This window comes from Pleurodeles waltl, chromosome 9, assembly GCF_031143425.1.
Source record: "Pleurodeles waltl isolate 20211129_DDA chromosome 9, aPleWal1.hap1.20221129, whole genome shotgun sequence".
Classification (NCBI taxonomy): Eukaryota; Metazoa; Chordata; class Amphibia; order Caudata; family Salamandridae; genus Pleurodeles; species Pleurodeles waltl.
The window spans coordinates 210,741,170-210,763,378 of NC_090448.1; the positions used below are offsets into that span (position 1 = coordinate 210,741,170).

The 22,209-nt window shown below is 40.9% G+C and overlaps 1 protein-coding gene across 4 annotated transcripts in view; it reads right to left on the reverse strand.

Annotated features, from left to right (window-relative positions):
* The window catches only part of FLNB (filamin B), a 455,875-nt gene that overhangs the window by 41,118 nt on the left and 392,548 nt on the right, over window positions 1-22,209 (reverse strand). For all 4 annotated transcript variants that reach the window (XM_069206567.1, XM_069206566.1, XM_069206565.1 and 1 more), the window contains 4 exons: window positions 19,611-19,733; window positions 3,308-3,574; window positions 2,114-2,251; window positions 1,801-1,916 (listed from right to left, as the gene is read on the reverse strand). In XM_069206567.1, the coding sequence (XP_069062668.1) occupies window positions 1,801-1,916; window positions 2,114-2,251; window positions 3,308-3,574; window positions 19,611-19,733 (644 nt within the window). The remainder of the gene's footprint in view (window positions 1-1,800; window positions 1,917-2,113; window positions 2,252-3,307; window positions 3,575-19,610; window positions 19,734-22,209) is intronic.

Consider the following 22,209-nt stretch of genomic DNA (forward strand, 5'->3'; position numbering starts at 1 on the left):
TCCACTAGACTTTGAGGGGTACAGACCTCTCTGCTACCCTTATTTCCAGTTTGAAGCTTAATGCTAAACAATTATTCCTTTGCTTTGGAGGACTTCTACTGAAGCATTTGCTATGCTGACAACTTTTCACATTTCTGACTTTCCATAAACTCCATCCAACTATCCTTATTCCCGATATGGAGTTCTGACTAGATGATTTTAGATTTTTTTCATGTTTAGAAGGGAGAGTAGGGGTTTCTTTATGGAACACCTATTTCTAATTCTCAGTGTCTGTATTGCTGTGGTTGTTATTGCTTTGCATCTTAATTATATGAGACTGAACCGATTGTGACATTTCAGCTTGCCAGCTGCAATGCTGTACCGTTTCAATATTACCATGAATTGCATGTACATTGATGTGATTATTGATTGAAAATAAATCACTTAACCGTAACTTCTGATTTTTGTCCCTTATTGTGTGGCCAAATGGGCTTCACAGAAATCCTAATTGTTTAATATTGTTATTTTCCCTTGTCGTCGCCGTCAACTTAAAAAGATCCGTCCAGTGAGAGATTTAAAACATGCTTCATGCACGCCAGTATCCGTTTGGCTAATGTGAATGCACACATTTCCATGCGTTTCCGAGTATCTATTCATTACATTAGATGTTTTAATTTTTTCAGTGGTGTTAAAGGCACTTGGAGGAATATTCTTCATGGAATAATGTATTTACTATGCTTCTGTATTGTTATTTAACAGGTTTGATATAATCATATCTGTTTAAAGAGATTTAGGTTCACAATCAGCATCACATGCTTGTAAACCAATGTTGGATAGGTCCTTGAGTTCAGGGTGAATTGTGCTATCTGCAGACAGGACATTTGGAGATTCGAGGAAGCAGTGACATTAGCGGATTGGAGGATCCTGGTGTCAAACTTCACCTTCTAGTTAACCCTGTTGTGAAAGGAGACACACAGACAAACATATATGGAACAAAAAGGGGGCAAGACATGAACAGAGAAAGGGTCAGAGAGAGAAAGACAGAGAAAGAAACAGAGAACTAGAACTAGCAAAACAAGCAAAATCTTTATTCAGTGCAAGATGCTCTGGTCACAAACTGCAGAGGAAGATTTTTAAAGCAGATTTAGAGACTAATACCTGAAACATTAATTGATCACGAGGTAGGGGTGGCCAGAGATTCCATATTAAGTTGTGAGACGAAGAATTTTTACTTTTTCAGTTCATTAAGGTTTTGAAGAAAGCTTCAGAAAATCTGCTTCCAGATTAATTTATCCAGAATGAATTGTATGATACCACTTCACTTTTCAATAAACAAAAGTACCATTTCAGGTCAGAAAATTGAAATTTCACACAGTTTTCAGAGACAGTAGAATAGGAGATAGACAGTTTTTCAGTGAATAAATACAGGTGTTGATTAAGACCCACAAAAATGAGAGCTGATCTTCAAAGGATAATGAAGACATAATGGAGAGTTTATTGGGTCAAGTGTTGCAAAAGGGCTTTGATTGGGCAGTACAGGGTAGGATCACCACAGAAGATGGAAGTATTCTTTTGGTTTTCAGGGAAAGGGAGTTTGTGATTGATCATAACTCATTGCAGGCCATTACGAATATTTTTTAGAAAACAGGACAAATTATGGGGTATGAAATTACCACAAGTAACTGTCAGATCTTGTGAAGTTGTGTGTCATCGCTACACCTCACATAAGCACAGAGCTATTATAATTCACAAATCAGTCTCTTGGGATCCTCAATGGAGGCCTAATTTAAAATAATTTGTTTATGACTAATTTTGCCTCACCTGAAGACTAGTAACAGTAAGTCTGCGGGCATCATCTGATGGAGCAATTATTGGAACCATGTAGGGACTGTCTGGAATATGTTCGTCGTTAAACTTTATGGACACCTCATAATCACCTATAGACACACAAATACAAGATAGGGTCAACCCAAGGAAGCTGTTTAATGAATTCCACAGGCAACATGTTTATGGTAGAAGTGAGTTGAAAATCTCAATAAAGAGTAATTCTGAAACCCAGTAAAACACAGGGATTCTGTTTCTTTGATCTTTACATATTCAGCTTTATGCAATGCATGTTTAGATTTCTACCCACCAGGTTCTTGGGCAATGTATGCAACACCACAAGATCCATCCTTTCGATCTTCAAAGGAGATCTCTGCTTTGCTTGGACCTTCAACGGCAACAGCAAGCCCTCCAGCCCCTGCTTCTCGTGTCCATATGCTGAATTCAGCTATTAATACAAAATTAGAAGTTTGGCATAGTACTTTTCTTAAACTACACCGTTAGAGACACATCAGCAGGATGTGAGCATGTCATCAAAACTACAAAATATAGACACCCTCACCACTCACAAACAGCATATGCAAGAACATACTGTTTTGGGCCAACATAACAATGTTGCTTTTTCTTAGAGACTTTTATGGTTATCAACTATCTATTTAGTCACATCTCCAGCAGTCTAGGTTGCCAGCTTGAATTAATGTCTGTACAATCATAATACTGAAGCCACCAGAGCCGACACAGCCTGTTGAACCTCTGTAGCCCTTTCAATCTGTGAGCAGACATACTGCTGCAACAATGAGCCCTTAGCTTACAAACAGGTGGTCGTTTAGGCCCAAAGATGTAATACTCTGAAGGGAACTGCTGAAGAAGAGCTTTCAAAAGCTCCTCTTAAATGGAGCCCAAAACGTCTTGCCTGAGAGAATGCTAAGACCGGTCCATCAAGTAAAGATCAGACTAGTTCAATGGAAAAATGGTTATTATGCACATTGTCGGGGAACTAGCAATAAACACTTCAAATAAAATGGTGGCACATGTGATAGTAAGGCTGCGAAGTGTGAATGGCAAACAGTCAATCATTCAGCATTACGGGTTGACTGTCATTTATTGGGTTTTATGGGACAGACCCCACAAATCTAGAATTTTCTTCAGAAAAACAACATTGTCCTTGATGCCCAGCGGATTTCTTGCAGTGCGTCAAGGACATTTATTTCATGTTTCTTGCTTGGGACCACCATGGTCCCATGGCAGCCATAGACAGGAAGAAACAGAGTCAAAAGGTCCATCTTAAAAGGGGATGTAGTGAAACCAGAATCCCTAGGCGAATGGGACACAGCTCCGCCTATGCAAACCAATTTTCAGCCATCTCAATGAGACAGGAGTGTGGCGAAATGTGATATCTGTCGATTTACAATGGCTGTTTAATTGTTGCCTTCTAGATGATCGCCCAAGTAAGAGCTACACTTTCGGAAAGGACAGTACATTTTCCAAGTCTATAAATACTCACCTGGAACTCCGGCTTCTCCTCGCTCCAGTCCTGGACCACCGGCTCTCACTTTGTTAGCACCGCCTTCTCCAAGAGGCCCAACAGTGAACTGGAAGGGACTGCCTGGAACATGCTGCCCTCTGTACTTCACATCCACAGTATGAACTCCCATTTCCTGAGGTACAAATCGAACACAGTATGTGTTTTTGCCAAGGTCAAGGATTTCTGCATCATTGACCTTTCCGGAGGGACTTGTTACTTTGGCTGCCATGTCACGGCTATCAATTTCTGAAAGGGTAGAAGAAGAAGAGTTTCTTGATGGTTTAATCAACTTAATGAACCAAAATATAATCATCTACATGCCAAGCAGAAGCTTATGGTACTCTGACTACTAGACAAACGGCATCCAGCAGCTATATCCAAAACTACTGGGCAGCAGGCTTACATAGCCATGAAAAAAGACATTGGCTCTATATAAAAGAACGCACAATTTAAAAGCTTTATATAGTGCCATAATGCTAGATTACAATTGATTTAAATAATTCCTTCACATGAGGGTCAAGGTGATGACACACAAAAATAATGGGAAGGGAGCATGGCATAAAAGCCATTATTGTCAATGCAGTACATTACATGATGTGAAGAGATGTGGCAGAAATATGCTTTACTGAGTGTGAAAGACCATGCATAAGAAATATCCTACCACTGCCAGGTTAAAGGTATGAGACCGAGAGCAGAAGGAATCATTAGAATGACAGAAAGGCTCATCAAAGCGCATGCACAACCAAGACACAAAACGTTCAAACAGGATGTTAGAACCTAAGTACAATGTAAATTCAGTTTTACAGGAGCTGCCTCCATATTAACCTTCCCTTTATTAAATTATTGACTTTTCAGTCACCAAGATAAAAAGTGATCACTGGGGGTCCACTTCTATTAATGAAATTAAACCTGCTAATCTGGTTAATTCCATGATGTGTAATACACATTTCTGCTAATCAGTTGTAAATGTCAAAGAGAGATAGGTTAACTATAAATGTGCCAAAACATTTAATTGTGCTGTACATCAAGAAAACAAATACGTTTTTATATTATGGTGCATATTTACTCTATAGTGTACACTGATTCTCTTTAAATGTGCATTATCTGTTTTAGTATAGTACAGGATTTGCCCTTTTCCTCTTAGGAATTTACTATAAACAGGAACGCAGCTAGTTGTGCAAATCTACCCACAGTTTATACTGCAATATAACAGAATGCAAACACTTGAGACTACACAAAAATGCAAATCAAGTACGTTCAATCCATCAGTTGGTAGATTACTCCACTTTCTCACAAACCAACCATATAATCACTCACTTAACAGACAAAACTCCAACTCTTTTTTCTACCCATCATTGACGTTAAAATGCATTCTACTTCATCTTATTTGACCAAAGTCCCAAAGTCAAGACATTAACCTTGAATGGCATTAAGGCTGTATTCACCAGAAGAAGTGCAGCACTAAGAGATTGTCAGAGTAAGTACATGTGGAAGTACAGTACAATATCTCAACTCTGTACCAGTATTAAAGTCTCATACAAAACTAAAACAAGACAAGTTGTATCAGATAATGTCACAAATTTAAGATCATGCAACCAAACAGCCCGTATTTCAAAGTTTTAAAATTTAGTGGAAATAATTGAAAACAGTCTTTCTAATCTATGTAGAGTTTGGTCCCTCCATCTTCAATTTTTCATATTTCATTTTTTTAATATGGCAAGTTGAAGGGAAAAACTCTGCCACATTGCTCATCTCAATTCTAAAAAAAAAATACATTCAAAGCATGCTGGATATTTCAAAGTAGCACATTTTGCCAACCTCAGACTTCACATGCTCAGTGCAATAACGCACCCGGCGTCCCTACAGACCCTGCACTCAATGGCTCAGCTTTTTCTTGACCCCGGATGTACAATGTAGTTTGTAAAGGTTCCGTCTGGTCACAAGTTGGTGGCTCTATAAGCACATGGTGGGTAGACTGGCTCATGGGAGTCAGATGACTTTTCTTCCGCTTAACAGACAATGCAGTGCTCTTAGTGAAGAGGGAGAGGCTCTCCCGAGAAACAGCAAGTTGGAACCAAGAAACTATAAGGAGAGGACAGGAGAAAAGGAGAGAAAGAAAGACAGTATAGGGCAATTACAGATTCAGGAAACAGCAGAAACAGTAAAGAAGTGACGTGAGACAACTTACCTGATATGTTATTTGTTTGGGGAAGTGATGTTGTTGAAACCCATTGTGGCACTAACAGCATATTGCTGTGACATATGTCAAATAACATTAGATACATATACCTGCTTGCTCACCCTTCTAAGCTCTCTCTTTAATGCCTATAATCCTGTACCATACCATCAAATATAAGAAGCTTTAAGACTGTGAGATATTTGAGAATATATGAATGAATTATATATATATATATATATATATATATATATATATATATATATATATATATATATATATATATATATATATATTGACTATATGTATTCTGAGGAGTACAGGGAACCAGTATCCGACGTTGGGAAAGGTGCTACTGGAGCCAACGTACATGAATCGGAGGAGAGTGATGTTTCGGACAGCAACTTATCAGACACAACAGCTGCCTCTCACTCTAGAAAGATTGTGGGGTCTGACAAAAGTACCGACAGAGACAATTTTTAAAAACAATTTCGGCTACTCAATCAGGGGAGGACAGACCAAAAGAAAGATTAGTTTCAATCATGCGGCAGAGGCAGTGGCTCGAGACGCAGAGGAAGAGGAACCGCGCAGAGAAAACACAAAGACGAAAAAGAAGGGTCTATGCCAGGAAGAATGACAACAAGGGCACGAACAGTCACATAAGAACTGTAGACAATTTGTCTAAGAGACACCTGACGGCTGAAGAAAATAGCCTATTGGCTTTGGGTTTATCTTTTTGTCCGACTAGATGCTTAGATTATGTACGGACTAGAATTGATCTTTTCCAGTTTGTGAGAAAGCTCAAACTGAAGAAATTGTTTCAAACCAAGGTGACAACACATCCAGCGACAGTGGAAAGGGCCCAAACAAGTAGACTACTGATTTCTGATATTGACATGTTACATACATTATCCATTTTGGATGGTAACACACAGGCACATGATGATCCCATTAGTCTTAGGCTTAGAGGTAGATGTTACATGTCCCAGCCCGTTCAAACCTAAATGTACTTTTTTACCAGCTATACAAAATGATGCCATTGAGGTGTTTGAGAGGGATGTAATTGGTCAGTTGAAGAAAATTAGGTTTTGTTCATCAGGTAAGAAATATGATAATCTGTCTCCTAGTCAACGTATAGCATTGGATACACTATCCAAGGACTCTAATATTGTAATACGTGAATCAGATAAGGGTGGTAATGTAGTAGTCTTGGATAAGACTCACTACTTGAAGGAAGGAGTTAGACAATTGAGTGTAGCAAAATGTTATGTCAAAGCTGAACAATCTGATTTAAAGAGGTCCACTGTGAAATACCATAATATGCTGACAGAATGGAGGGAGACAGGTTTGCTTGAATGGGAGGAATATTATTTCCTCAAATGTGATCATCCCAAAACACCAGTCCTGTACTTATTACCAAAGCTCCACAAGGACAGCCTCAATCCCCCTGGTAGACCCACTGTGTCTTAGATGGCCTCATTACTGGAAAATACATCTAGATATATTGATTATTTTTTACGACCATTTGTAGAGTGTCTGCCCTCGTATGTTAAGGATACTACACAGTTTTTGAAATTGATGGATGGTTTACATTGGGAAAAGGATTTCCTATTGTTAACCATGGATGTCACTAGCTTGTATACGTGTATCCAACATGATTTGGGTCTTAAGGCTGTTAGGCATTATATGAGGGCCTGGTCTATTTCATATTTGAGGCACACAGAGATGATCTGTGACATGGTCTGGTACTGTCTCTGAAACAACTTTTTTTCAGTTTGACAATGTAATATATAAACAACTACAAGGGACAGCAATGGGTACTTGCTTCGCTCCCAGCTACGCAAATTTATTTATGGGCTGGTGGGAGGAGCAAGTATCCCAAGATATAAAAGACTTTGAGGACAAAGTGGTACTGTGGTGTCGTTATATTGATGACATCTTTGTAATATGGAGAGGAGATGAGAAGTCAGCTATGGAATTTGTAACGTTATTGAATACAAATGAGTTCAATATACAGTTAAGTGCACAGTACAGCAAGACTGCAATTCAATTCTTGGATGTTGAAGTGAGTATTGATAAGGACCGGGTGGCAACCAAATTATACAGAAAAGCAACAGCTGGGAACAGCTTGTTAAATGAAAGTAGCGCTCACCCTTCTAACCTTATCAGGAGCATTCCGTATGGCGAGTTGCTACGTGCAAAAGAATTTGTAGCACTAAAGAAAGTTACCAACAGGAATGTAGTATAATGTGCCAAAGACTTTCAGAAAGAGGTTACAGTGACAGGAGGATCAGGACAGCAGTTGAAAAGGTGGATCTTAAAACTAGATCAGATCTTTTGTATCCCACAAATACAATGAAGGATGACAAGCAGGATTCATTACTACTTATTCAAATCAAGCCTTTCAGTTAAGGCAAATTTTGAGGAAAAGCTGGCACATCCTGCAAACAGACTCATTTGAGGAGCGTTGTGCAGGATCTGCCTTCCGTTACATTTCGCAAAGGGAGATCTATACGTGATGATTTGAGCCACAATATGGTAATGAGTTCTGGTATCACGATACAGACTGGTGATCCTATTAAGGGATTCTACTGTTGCCAGCGCTGCAAAGCCTGTAGATACAGTGTTAACTGCACGGATGTCATTTAGGGTGATGGGCAGAACAAAAATCGGATTACAGGACATTACAATTGTAATAATGAATTTTGTGTGTACTGTTTGAGATGCCCATGTGACAGGCTATATGTGGGCAGTACGATTCACAAGGCCAAAAATAGAATCCTTGAACATATAAGAGCCATTCGGAATAATGATTGCAATTATCCGGTAGCGAGACACTTTCATGAGGTACATCAAGGGAATGAGAAATTACTCAGGTATTTGGTGTGCGATCATGTTAAGAGCAATATGCGGGGTGGTGACAGACAAAAAGCCTTGCGCATTCTGGAGTCCAAATATATCATTAGGTTGATGACTCTCTCACCTGGAGGTTTAAACTCCAGTGAGGAGATGAGTAGTCATCTTGGATAGTTACTTCTGGGTAAAAGTTGGGTAATAAGTGTGGACTATTTAATTTGAATTATTGTTTAAGTATAGAACAATGTACATTTATTGATATCATTAGTATTGGTTTTGTGCACAGGGTTTTTCTGACTTTTTAGTATGGGGTTATGAGCACATGTATATATTCAATGTAATGCAGTGGATATGATTTGAGCACTCGTACGGTACATATTAAATACAAGAGGACATAAGGATACCATGAAATATAATTTGTAATAATTTATGATAACAACAACTAATGAATTCAGTCAATATGTTTGCTACATAGGCAGAGTAACATTAAGATAAAGAGTAATGTTAAATTGTGGAAGGTATCCTATGTACCATTGACTAGCCCAATATGGCCACTGCGCTTGTAAAGCAAATTGCTATATGTGTTGCATTTGTCTGTCTTTAATTTTGTTGGTTTGGGGTATTTGTATGCCAATGTGCTGAGTTCCTCCATCTGTGAACAAGGCTACGGCTGAAACGCGCTGGGAGGAAGTATCTGTATGACAGTAAAATCTTTAATTTCACTGGAAGTGTCCTGACCTTTCTTGTTGTTACAAGAATCTGTTTGAGATATATATATATATATATATATATACATATACATATATTACAATAAATTATAAGGAAATCACTTCTTTCTGCTACTCAAAGAACTGCAGGATGTGAAAATGAGCTGAGAATGTAAATGCTTATTTCAGCTCCTGCCTTCAACCCAAACATGGGCCTCGCTTCTAAATTATGGTGCACAGCAGAATTGTCTAATAGAGAGTATTCCAAGAGAATTTGAAATAAACTGGATGCCTAATGAATATCACAAGGTTCAGACTGAGGAGACAAAGAGGGCTTGATCTTGGGCAAGAATGTTTCAGGAACAAAAAAAACTGATTTTCGTAATGGAAAGCTAAAAAGAAGCAGTTTAAATATGTTAACCTCATACAAAACTAGATCTATGTTCACTTGGCTTGAAGGATTGTCAAAGGGATACAGTGATGCTAATCAGTGGTATGAAAGCGGGAAGTGAAAAAACGTACTTCCGAACTTGCGATAGGTTTAGTGTTCAATGTGAATGACTGGATGCCCTCCATTCTACACCCAGTGGGCAGATGTTTACTTCCCAAAAGACACTATCACAAATGGTATCATTGCTGGCATTCTCAGTAGAGTTTTAATTGACTGACCATGAAGTACATTCTTCCTTGCAGAAGCCAAAAAATATTTAGTGGCAGGGGCTGTAGATAAGTCACACTGCTTCCTGTGGAAACGTCAGTCTTCAGTGCTCTTCATACAGCGTATCCGGCGAACATTAAATAAAAACAAAACTAATACAATCCATCAGGGGTCTTTAAGAGATGCAGAACATTGCGCTATAAAAATGAAGGTTCGTAAACTATCCACTTGAAGCAGGAATTCTTGACCCTCTGCAATAAGCTCCCGAAAATCATGAACATGCAACCTAGAAATCTGTGAGAAAACTAAAAATGAACTTGCACAATTTTGCAACACGATCTACCCGAGATTAATAATTTCCTGAAGTAAGAAAAGGGAAATTATAAAAAGGATATTATTTACCAGATGTAAGTTAAAATGAGTAACATTTTAGCGTTCTATAATGACAAACGTTCATTAAGTTTGGACAATAAGCAACTTTTCTTTCCTCAATGAATTTTGAATAAGAACATGTCTCCCGTGCAAGAGGGTCGACTGTGCTGAATTTTCAGTAGAGTTAGGTTAACTAAAGCAAATTCACTTTGATAATTCATTTCATAGTTTTATAAAGGGCTGCACCTTTAATTAATTCAGCGCAAGAACACACCTTCACTACATGCAAAACACCGGTAGGTAAGCATTAAAAGTTAATTATCCAGTTGTTTTTGCACCATCTGTAGTTTGATCCAGCTCTGAGGTTTGTGTTTGTGTCAATAGCCAAGGGTCGTGACTTCCAAAAATGTGCCTGTAGTTTTAGGTCAATTAAGGGATCATTGGGTGGTGTGGTGTGCAAAAGTCTCATGAATTATAATTGGTGAGTTGGTTGGAGAGTAAGGGCATCATTATGACTGTGGCAATCTTGAGACTGCCAGGGTCGCAAGGGGCGGTCGGACCACCGCCAATGTAGCAGTCCGGCAGCCACATTACGACCATGGTGGTCGCACCACAGTCAGACCACCAGATCACAACTTTTCATCAGTCTGGCAGAGCTGGCCGTCCTAATCCGCCAGGGCAGCGCTGCAAGCAGCGCTGCCCTGGGGATTACGAGTCACTTCTCTACTGGCAATTACATGGTGGTAGCCCCGCAATGTAAAGTCTGGCGGAGACCGGGTGCAGGGTACCCCGGGGGGGCCCTGCACTGCCCATTCACAGGGCCCCCTGGCCAGCCCCGTTGTGATTTTCACTGTCTGCAGCGACGGGTGCTGGTGCACCCTACACACTACAGCATTGCCATCAGCATTAATGTTGCAGGCCATTTCCCGCTGATCCAGCGGGCGGAGACCCTGTTTCCGCCCCTTGACCCAGCGGGAAACTCTTAATGGGGCCCGCGGGAAGGGGATCGCACTGGCAGTAACCTGACAGAGGGAGATTGGCGAGTTTTTGATTTTTTAGGATTTTGAGTGGTTAGAGGATGTTAATACTTACATGTTAATTTGATGTTAATTTGTTAATGCTATTACATCTGTTAACTGTTTTTGTTTAATTCTTTATTATATTTTTATGTTCTATGGTTTACATTCAGGTTGTCTGGTTTAATAGAGGTTATGGTGGGTAGTTTTATTATCTATTATTTAATGTTATTTCATATATTAATTTTTTTAATGCATATGTTATTTGTTGAAATTTTTCATAGTTCAGTCCAGTTCAATATCTTTATTCGATCACATGAATGGATCATAAAAGAACACATCATACAATACACAGTAAATCAGAAAATGAATACAAAAATTACAAATAAAAGTGAAGAATACATTGTAAAAAAGAAGAAACATGTATAAAATATGCCATAAAAAGTTACTAGAAAACATAAGAAAGTTAAAAAGAGATAAGACCAAGAATTAATCAGCGGGATTAACAGACTGTCAAGGACCAATATCCACCACAAAGAACAGCAATAGACTCAGCAAAACCGCATCTTTATACCACATAACCAAAATAGCATATACTTCCTCAACTGTACAGCGCATTTTAAAAAGAAGCCAGCTGCCTTACATTCCAAATGCCCCTCGAGTTAATGCCAAAAAGTCAGCTCAACTCTGCATCTCCTAATCTGTTGGTGTCATAGCAGTGGGATCAGGTACTGTCTGGTCAGAGAGGAATAACAATTACAAAAAATAAAAAATGCATCAACGACTGGGGGGGGAAACACTATCACAGGGGCATAATAAAATATCAGGTGGAGCAAATTGACCATGTGGGAAACACAATATCCATTTGGTTGGGCCAGAATAAAACCGGGCTAGGAGCACCCGTTCCCAGGGGTTGTTAACAATCACCAAGTAGGGTGCTATGACCCCCTATGTTTGAACAAGTCAAAAATCCCTAACAGTGGGTTTCATTATCTCCTTTGATTCTAGGCGTTCTTTCCTGCATGCCAAAAAACAAATCTTCAGCCACCCTTTATCCTTTTTGGTGATTAATGAGGGATTCTCAAACATCCAAGGGCACCCTAGGACCAAAGTGGTCTCTTTAGTATACTTGATCCACGGAATACTAGAAACATGGTGACACAAGAGACAGTCAGAAATGATACGGCGATTTAACTCAGCCTCTTCATTAAGCCACAAAGAACACAATAATAACAGAGGAGAGAGGCCAATATGATCCTCAACATATTCAAGGGCAAGCTCCCGGTGAACTATAAAATGAGGAGTAGATGGGGGGAATACCAAGCAACCGGCAACAAACCCTGTTCTCTTACACTTGGGCCCTTACTGTGTCCCTACAGCTTCAAACCCCAGATCTGTAAACTAGGGAGAGGAGGCACTTCCTCCTATAAATTTCGAGAATAGAGATAATAGGCTTCCCCCCTTCAAAGGAAGTGGCCAAAGAGAAGATGGTCCCAACTGCGCAAGAGTAACAGGTGACCCTATTTGCAACACACAGGGCCCATGAGCAGGATTCATTAAATGTAATACCCAGATAGGAAAACTGGTTCACTCTCAGAATGATTTTACCACTTATACAGATGGGGTATATTTTGGTACTTTTGGGCCCACAAACCATAATGTGTGTCTGAGTGAGAGTCAGTTCTTTGATTTCAAATTCAGGGTCTGGGATTTATTGGGGATTGTGTCTGTGGTAATTGAAATAAAATGTAGAAAATAAGAATACTGATTAATGTAGTAATTATATATATATATATGTGTGTGTATATATATATATATATATACACATATATATATATATACACATATATATATATATATATATATATATATATATATATATATATGGAAAATGTTACTTACCCAGTATACATCTGTTCGTGGCATGTGGTGCTGCAGATTCACATGCTTTGCATAAGTCCACCATCTAGTGTTGGGCTCTGAGTGTTACAAGTTGTTTTTCTTCGAAGAAGCTTTCGAGTCACGAGATCGAGTGACTCCTCCTCTTGGTTATAGTGCACGTGGGCATCGAGTCCTTTGTTAGATCGTTTTCCCGCAGGAGGGTGAAACAAAGAGTCTAGAAATCTATAAGTACATATATATATATATATATATATATAGTGAAGAGAGAAGATGTCCATGCAAAGTACATACATATTCACAAATAAAATACTACAATGGCCACAGGCTTCTGGGGAAGAGGGAGGGTGCATGTGAATCTGCAGCATCACATGCCACAAACAGATGTCTACTGGGTAAGTAGCATTTTCTGTTTGATGGCATGTGTAGCTGCAGATACACATGCTTTGCATAGACTGTAAAGCAGTGCCCTCCCAAAATAAGCAGTGGCTAGCCTGTAAGAGTTGGAGTAGTTTGAAATAGTGTTTTAAGCCCTGCTCATCCAATGTTTGCTTGTTGGCGAGATAACACATCCACACAGTAGTGTTTAGTAAAAGTGTGTGGTGTAGACCATGTAGCTGCTTTACATATATCTGCCATTGGTATATTTCATAAGAATGCCATTGAAGCTCCTTTCTTTCAAGTGGAATGCGCTTTAGAAGGTACTAGTAACTGTCCTTTAGCTTTAAGACATCAAGTTTGAATACACTTTACTATCCACCTGGCTAATCGTTGATTTGAAATAGGATTACCCTTGTGAGGTTGTTGAAAAGCCACAAAGAGTTGTTTAGACTTTCTTACATTTTTTTGTTCTATCTACATAGCATATGAGAGCTCTTTTAAGATTAAGGGTATGAAGATCTCTTTCAGAAACTGAATCTGGCTGTGGAAAGAAGACTGGCAATTCCACTGACTGACTGATATGAAACGGTGAAACTACTTTTGGTAGGAATTTTGGGTTTGTCCTACGGACTATTTTGTTCTTGTGAATTTGAAAGAAAGATGCTTCTAAAGTGAATGCTTGAATTTCACTAACTCTTCTTAAAGAAGTGATTGCTACTTAGAAGGCAACCTTCCATGATAAAAACTGAAGAGGGCAAGAATGCATGGGTTCAAATGATGGGCCCATAAGTCTTGTGAGTACAATGTTAAGATTCCAAGCAGGAGCTGGTGGAGCTCTAGGTGAAAATCTTTTTAAGACCTTCCATAAAGGCCTTTATAACAGGAATCCTAAACAGAGAAGTATGCTGTCTGTTTTGGAGGAAAGCAGCTATTGTTGTTAAATGAATTTTAATAGAGGAGTATCCAAGATTTGCTTTTTGTAAGTGTAGCAAATAACAGACAATATCCTGTACTGAAGCTTTAAGTGGGTTAATGTTTTTGGGCGGACGATAATACAAACAACGTTTCTATTTAGCTGCATAACACTGTCTAGTTGTAGGTTTGCGTGCTTGCTTTAGAATATCCATACAGTCAGATGGAAGCTGTAAGTAGCCAAATTCGATGACTTCAGGAGCCAAATCGGCAGGTTGAGTATAGTGGGATTGGGATGCCCGATTTGACCTTTGTTTTGAGTCAACAGGTCTGGTCTGTTTGGTAGTGTGTGATGTGGTACTATAGACAGATCCAACATTGTTGTGTACCAGTGTTGACGTGCCCACGTGGGATCTATGAATATCATAGTGAGGGAGGTGTGATGGATCTTGTTGATCAGAAATGGAATTAGTGGGAGAGGTAGAAATGCGTAAATATCCCTGACCACTTGATCCACAGAGCACTGCCCTTGGACTGAAGGTGTGGGTACCTGGATGCAAAGTATGGGCACTTTGCGTCTTCGCTTGTGGGGAAGAGGTCTATGTCAGGGGTGACCAACATTTGGAAGTAGTGTTGAATCACCTGTGGGTGAATTTCCCATTCGAGTACTTGTTGCTGCGTCCTGCTTAAGAGGTCCAATGGTTGATTGTATATTCCTGGAATATATTCTGCTAGTAGTTGAAAGTGACTGTGAATTGCCCATTTCCAAGTTGTCTGAGCTAAAAGGGACAATTGAGATGAGTGTCCTTCCCCCACGTTTTTGCAGATAATACATAGTGGTCATGTTGTCTGTCCTTATTAACACTGTCTTGTGTGTGATTTGGGTCTGAAAAGCTTTGAGTGCTAGGAACACTTCTAGTAATTCCAAATAGTTTATGTGATAAGTTTGTTGGATTGAGTCCCATTGCCCTTGTATAGTGAGGTTGTTGAGATGGTCTCCCCAACCTGCCATTGATGCGTCTGTTGTGAATATGGTCTGTGGCACAAGGTTCTTAAAGGGCCTCCCCTTTAATAGGTTGGAGTGATTCCAACATTGCAGAGAGTGATAAGTCTGGCGGTCCAACAACACTAGATCCTGAACGTGACCCAGTGCCTGAGACCATTGTTGAGAAAGACACTGTTGTAGTGGTCTCATCTGCAGGAGTGCAGTGGGTACTATTGCTATGCATGTGGCAATAATTACTAATAGTTTCAGGACCAACTTTACTGTATAAGTGTGGCTGTATTGTAGTTGAGATATGAGATTGTGAAATGCTTGAATCCTCACTGGGTTTGGGTATGCTATTCCTGACTGTGTGTTCAGAATTGACCTAGATACAGTTGTATCTGTGCTGGCTGCGGGTGAGATTTTTGATAATTGATTGTGAATCCTAGGTTGTGTAGAGTGTCCACTGTATACTTTGTATGCTGTTGACAGATTTGAATTGTACAGATTTTTATGATCCAGTCGTCCAGATACGGAAAGCCACGTATGTGTTGTCTTCTGAGGAATGCTGCGACTACCGCTAGGCACTTGGTGAATAACTTGGTGCTGTTGTTACTGCGAGAAGTATTACTTTGAATTGGTAGTGCTTTCCCACTATGACGAATCTTAGATATTTTCGATGTGCTGGATACATGGGAATGTAGAAATAAGCATCTTTTAGATCTCATGCTGTCATGTAATCTTGTTTCTGCAGTAGGGGAATGATGTCTTGTAGAGTGACCATGTGATAGTGTTCTGAAGGAATGTATTGTTTGAGGGGTGTGAGATCTAAGATTGGTCTGGGAGTACCATCTTTCTTTGGTATGAGGAAGTATAGTGAATACACTCCAGACCCTTCTTGGGATATAGGTATCATCTCTATGGCACCTTTGAGTAGTAGTGATTGTATCTCCTGTTTTAATAAATTGAGATGTTCCAGAGTAAGTTTGTGTGAATGAGGGGGGAATGTTTGGTGGAGTAGAGATGAGTTCTAGGCAATAACTATGATGGATAATTATTAGAACCCATTGATTTGCAGTAATGTTCTGCCATTGTGGGTAAAACATTTCCAGTCTTCCTCCCACAGGAGATGTATGCTCTGTGGGGATGTGTAAGAAGTCACTCTTTGGTTGGGCTTGAAGAACCTTTTGGCGTGGATGATCTACCTTTTCTTCTATAATTATTTCCTCTGTAAGAGCCTCTAAAGGAGCCTCTGTTGTAGAAGTGTGGCTCTTATTTTTGTTGGGATGTGGATGGTTCTGTGGTTGATGATTTGAAACCACCCCTAAACTTTGCCCTTACGAAAAGTTCTCTGAGTAGGGGTAGTGTGTAACACACCCACAACTTTAGCTGTTTCAGAGTCCTTTTTCAGCTTCTCTATTGTGGTATCAACCTCTGGCCCAAATAAATGTTGTTTATTAAAGGGTATATTAAATACTGCCTGTTGTATTTCTGGCTTAAAACCTGAAGCCCTTAACCATGCATGGCTTCTAATGATGAACCTGGTGTTGATACTCTTTGCCACTGTATCTGCTGCATCTATCGCGGAACTGATTTGGTTATTGGAAATAGCCTGCCTTTCTGTTACTATTTGTTGTGCCCTTTTTTGATGTTCTGGTGGAAGGTACTGAACAAGTCTTCTATTTGGTCCATGTGAGCCTCATCATATCTTGCTAAAAGTGCTTGAGAGTTTGCAATCCTCCAATGGTTAGCAGCATGAGTTGCTACTCTTTTACCCGCTGCATAGAATTTGCTACTTCCCTTGTATGTAGGAGGCGCTTCTCCTGTAGATTGGCTATTGGCACTCTTTCTTGCGGCACTGACCACTATAGTCAGGCGGTAGTTGTGTTCTAATAAAAACCGTATCCAAGGGTGCAGGTTTATACTTTTTATCCACCCTGGGTGTAATGATTCTGGATTTTACCAGTTCTTTAAAAATGTCCTCTGCATGTTTAAGCAAGCCTGTGAGGATAGAGAGACACTGATATTCTATGAGTAGGGGTTAAGGTATCAAATAAAAAATCATCCTCAATGGGATCTATATGTAGTTGTACATCATGATATGTAGCTACTCTAGCTATAACCTGATTGAAAGCAGTGGCATTTTCAGGGGGAGATGGCCTTGCAGGATATAAATCAGGATCACTGGGAACAATGGGACAGTGTCATATATGTCCCATGGATCTATATCCTGTTGAGTGTCGTATAAATCATCCTTATATTGTGAAACAGGGGATTGTGGAGAAAATTGTGTAGGTGAGGGTGGTGATGGTGGAGTATCAGGTGGTGGAGAAGCAGAAAGTAAAGGAGAATGGGGTGGTGAAGACTGCTGTGGTGCCTTTGGTTACTCCTTTTGTTTAAAAATGTTTGCAGGTGGAGGCCCAGCTTCTAAAGTTTCTTGAAGGTCAATTTTCTTTTTATTGTTGGAGGAGGAGAGGCTATGTTCCTTCCCGTGTCCTTATGTATATGGGTCTTTCGCTGTTTAGCATCCATTACCTCCAATATGAGCTTTATTTCTGAAGACTCCTCAGTAACTGGAGCATATTTACCACCAACAGCTTTCAGCTCTGAAAGATTGGATACAGAATGCTTGAGTCGGTCCAAGAATGTCGGCTCCGAAAACATTGTTACTTTTTTCGGCTCCGAGGTAGAAGTCTCTGATTTTTGGCTCGGTACCAAAACAGGTATGGGAAGCTGTTTGCTCGGTGCTGAATGCACTATGGCCTTTTGTTTCGGTGCCGATCCGAGGGTTGGTCATCCAACTGTATTTTTCGGGTCCGACCATAGCTGACAAGCAGTGGAGAACCCGAGACTAGTGCAGAAGTCTTTTTCATTGTCTTTGGGTGATGGGAAGGGGCTGATGTACTCACGTACTGCGCCGGTGGGATGGATTGGCAGTTGACATCGAAATCTTGATCCGAATCGGAGTCTGCGATCAAAACGGTCGGATGGTGTGCCAATTCCTCTTGTGCGTTTTCATCCCTGAAGATGTCAGGTGTATGTTCTGATGACCTGGACGCCATCTCCATTCGAGGCGCTCTTCCATCCCTAAGAATCTTTTTGGAACAAAACAACGGGCCTAATTACGAGTGTGGCGGTCGAGTACGAGTACGTGGTTGTGGCGGTCTGACCGTCACATTACAAGGTTGGCGGGCAGCCCCGCCATCCTACCACCATCTCCGCTCGGATCGGAGTTCCCGACGGGCTGACAGCGGTGCAGGCTGGAATCAAGCAGGGCAGCGCTGAAGTCAGCGCCTCTCTGCTGATTACAACCTTGTTCTCCACAAGCCTTTAACCAACATGAAAAAAAGGGTGGTGGAGAACAGGTGCAGGGGGCCACAGGGGGGTCCCTGCACTCTCAATGCCCATGGTAGGGGCAGTGCAGGGTCCCCCACCCTGCACCCTTGCAATGCACACTGTCTGCTGAGCAGACAGTGCAAATTACAGGGGTGTTTGTGACCCCTGTGTGGGGCAGCATTGCCGCCGGCTCAATTATGCTGCTCCATTGGGAGTCTGGTAAACGGGTGTTCCCTTCTGCCAAACTCACTATCGGGCCTTAACTCCTTGCCATACCTCAACTAGGGAAAAGCTAACATTAGCCCTGGGTAATTGAGCTGGCGGCAATATTGCAGTGTGTAGGGTGCACCAGACATTGAACAGCGCGATAGGGCTGGCCATGGGCCCCTGCATTGCCCAAGTCAAGTGCATGGGCAGTGCAGGGGCCCCTCGAGTGCCCCCTGTACCCTGTCTCCGCCAGCCTTTACATGGCTGTTCTACTGCCATGTAAAAGCAGGCGGAGAAGGGGGTCGTAATCCACAAGGTGGTGCTGCTTGCAGCGCTGCCATGGAGGATTAGAACCACCAGCACCACCAGTCCCTCCTGTGGAGGTGAACTAGTGGTGCTGGCTGTCTGACCGTGGCGCAACCACCACGGTCGTAATGTGGCAGTCAGACTGCCGCTAAAGCGGTCGGACCACCGCTCTGGCGGTGGTCAGACCACCACCATGACCCTGACAGTCTAAAGACCGCCAGGGTCGTAATGAGGCCCAAAATGTTACAAAACCAATGAGGCTTTGAGTTAACCATTCAAACATAATACTGTTTGAAAAAGCAAAACATTTGAAAAAAAGTTCAATCACATCACTTACAAATGTGCCCCATACTCAGCAAATAAAATATAATGTAATAGTTAGTATTGGAACACTGACAAAAACAATTATTTGGGAACAGTTGGTCAACAATATATAAAGCATTACGTTTATTATGATAAAAATATTATTACCTGGAATCTTCAAATTAAGATCACAAATGCCTCCCACTGTTGCCACAGAAGGGGCCCTTCTTTTGCGAGTGATGCTTTCCTTTACCCGCCCCTCACCAGTGACCTTTGCAGTGTAAGGACTACCTGTACACACAAACAGCAACCACAAAGTCAGACGTGAACAAAATAACGAGTTTAACTCTCTGTATTTAAATAATGTATTTGACATCTTGTAAAATGTGATAGCTGTCACTTTCCTGCAAAATCACTCAAGTTTGTACAACAGAGCATTTATTCATTGCATAATCACCATAAACTTTCTAGGACGTATGAAATGATAAATACAAACTTAGCTGCAGCTTTCGTGGAATGTGGGAATATTCGGTAAGGTGCGCATTTTAAGATAAAGGATTTACATGCAATATTGCACACAATTATTATGTTTCATCGTGGGGAATATGACCCGTATCTGTGGTAGAAAGGCAAAACACATGTACAGGTAACAATGGTGTAGGTCAAAGCAGCCACATCACAAATTTCCTTACAAACACACCTTGATTGCGAGTAGATTTTTGACTTTCATCGAACGCACAAATAATTCTGAGAGTACCCCTGGAAGTTGCAGCTGCTGCAGATTCCCAGGAGTACTCCATGAGTACTATTTATGCATATGGAAATTGCCTTGCACTAGCTAACGTTGTGTTTATTTCTCCAAACATGAAACCATAAATCAGTGTTAGTTACTGACTGTATTGTGAGCACTCAGGTTAGATCACCAAGAGCAATCCTAAAAAGGTGCTAATATACATTATGGATTCCAAGATATATTTGACACTATACATGTACCAGAGCCTTACCAAAATCACTCCAGTTAAAATAAGAAACTGGCCCCTAGGCCAAAATTCAAGTGTTCAGTTAATACGGGTCTTCAGGGATATATAAGGTCGTTAGTGGCAGGGAGGGACTGGTCAGAGTTGAAATGGAGGCCCATTTATAGATCCCACAGGTCTCTAGCACTAAGCTTTCGAAAAGAGGATAACTGGAATTGAGAATGTTATCTAGATTTTCCAGGGATACCAGCATTTAAAGGCCTGTAACTCTCAAACACCCGTGATCAGTTTGTCTGGTGGCATCGACACAAAAGGGAACAGGGGCATCCACTGGCAACTGGGAACACTGATAGTTAGGATTGGAATCACAAAATAATTTTTAACCATAAAAATCCCAATATCGTGTGCCACAGAGAGATGGTTTGAACTGTTTCTGACATTTAGGGTGGAAGGGAAAAACTCTTCCAGTTGCTTATGACTGCAACTGAGGGATTGGTGCTCTCCAAGTCTGATGGGCCTAAGCCGCAGTGAAGGCTCACCACCACAACTGTGCAGTCATATTAGTATGTGTGATTTGATGATTAAGCACATCCAGGTCCCTCGTTTGAAGGAGATGCCTTTGTGGGGGGGTCACAACCAACATTCTACAGACGCCTGTCTTCAGAGCAGATTTAATTCATGAAGCAGCCATTCATGGACATCGATATAGCTAGGCACTGGTCTGACTAGCAGGTTCAGGCTGCCCCTATACTTTACTTGGCGACACCAATTTAATCTTCTCTGCAAGGCAAAGCAGCAGCACTCTTCAGATGACGCAGACCTGGTCCCATTATATGGAAAGAACAGCAACAAATGGTGTCCTGGTCAGAACTTTCTTTGAGCTTGTACTGTAGGTAGATATTGACATGGAACCGTGCCTCCCCCCCCGAAGGCCACTATTGGGAATCAATTACTGTGTAGCTATCCAGTGTGTGGCATGCCTTTCATACTATAGGAGTGGTTGCAGGTTGCAGGCAGCAGGCGGTCAAGTAGAGGCATACTCCCACTGCAACAGGCCTAATTTCATGAGCAAGAACTCTTCTGTATACAGGCAGTTCCCACACAGGACATAAGGGTAAGACAGCGAAGGGCTCAAAATATGGATTTCAGGAGGCTTATATGCCAAGTGTACTAACCAGAGCTGGCTATGTTGGCAAATCTATCATCAGATCTTTCTGTAGTTTGAAAGATCTAAGGATAGATTGGGCTAGATTGTTAGTTCTGGTTAGTTTTATGTTCGCTAGCAGATGCACATTCCAGCAAGATGTAAATATGGTTTTACCAAATCAGCCCTTAGAGGCTAGATAAACTTGCATAATGATATCATATGGACACAAGCATGTAACATATATGAAGAAGCACACTACAGAAATGCCAAATGGCCCACAACCAATTACATATATGCAGGAAAAAAGAATAAGCTCATTTATTGTAGGTGAAGAGAATTTCCATGATAGTGTTTGCGTCTCTCTCTCTCTCTTGAGGACAAGTGAAAAAGAATGGGCCACTGCAGTGTGACCAGCCACCACTCATCTCATGTTGTCTTCCTCTTGGTAAGGGGGAAGTGGCCGTGCTCCACTATGGAAGATAATGCACTATGGGTCCACTCTTCGATCAGCAGAGACTTGTGCACTGATGGTTTGAGCAACATCAGCATTTAAGCACTCTCACTAACCAACACTTTGCTGAGTCCTCTTAGGGAAAACAACAGGACAGCAAAACTATGACAAAGGGCAAGATGGTAGAGCTGT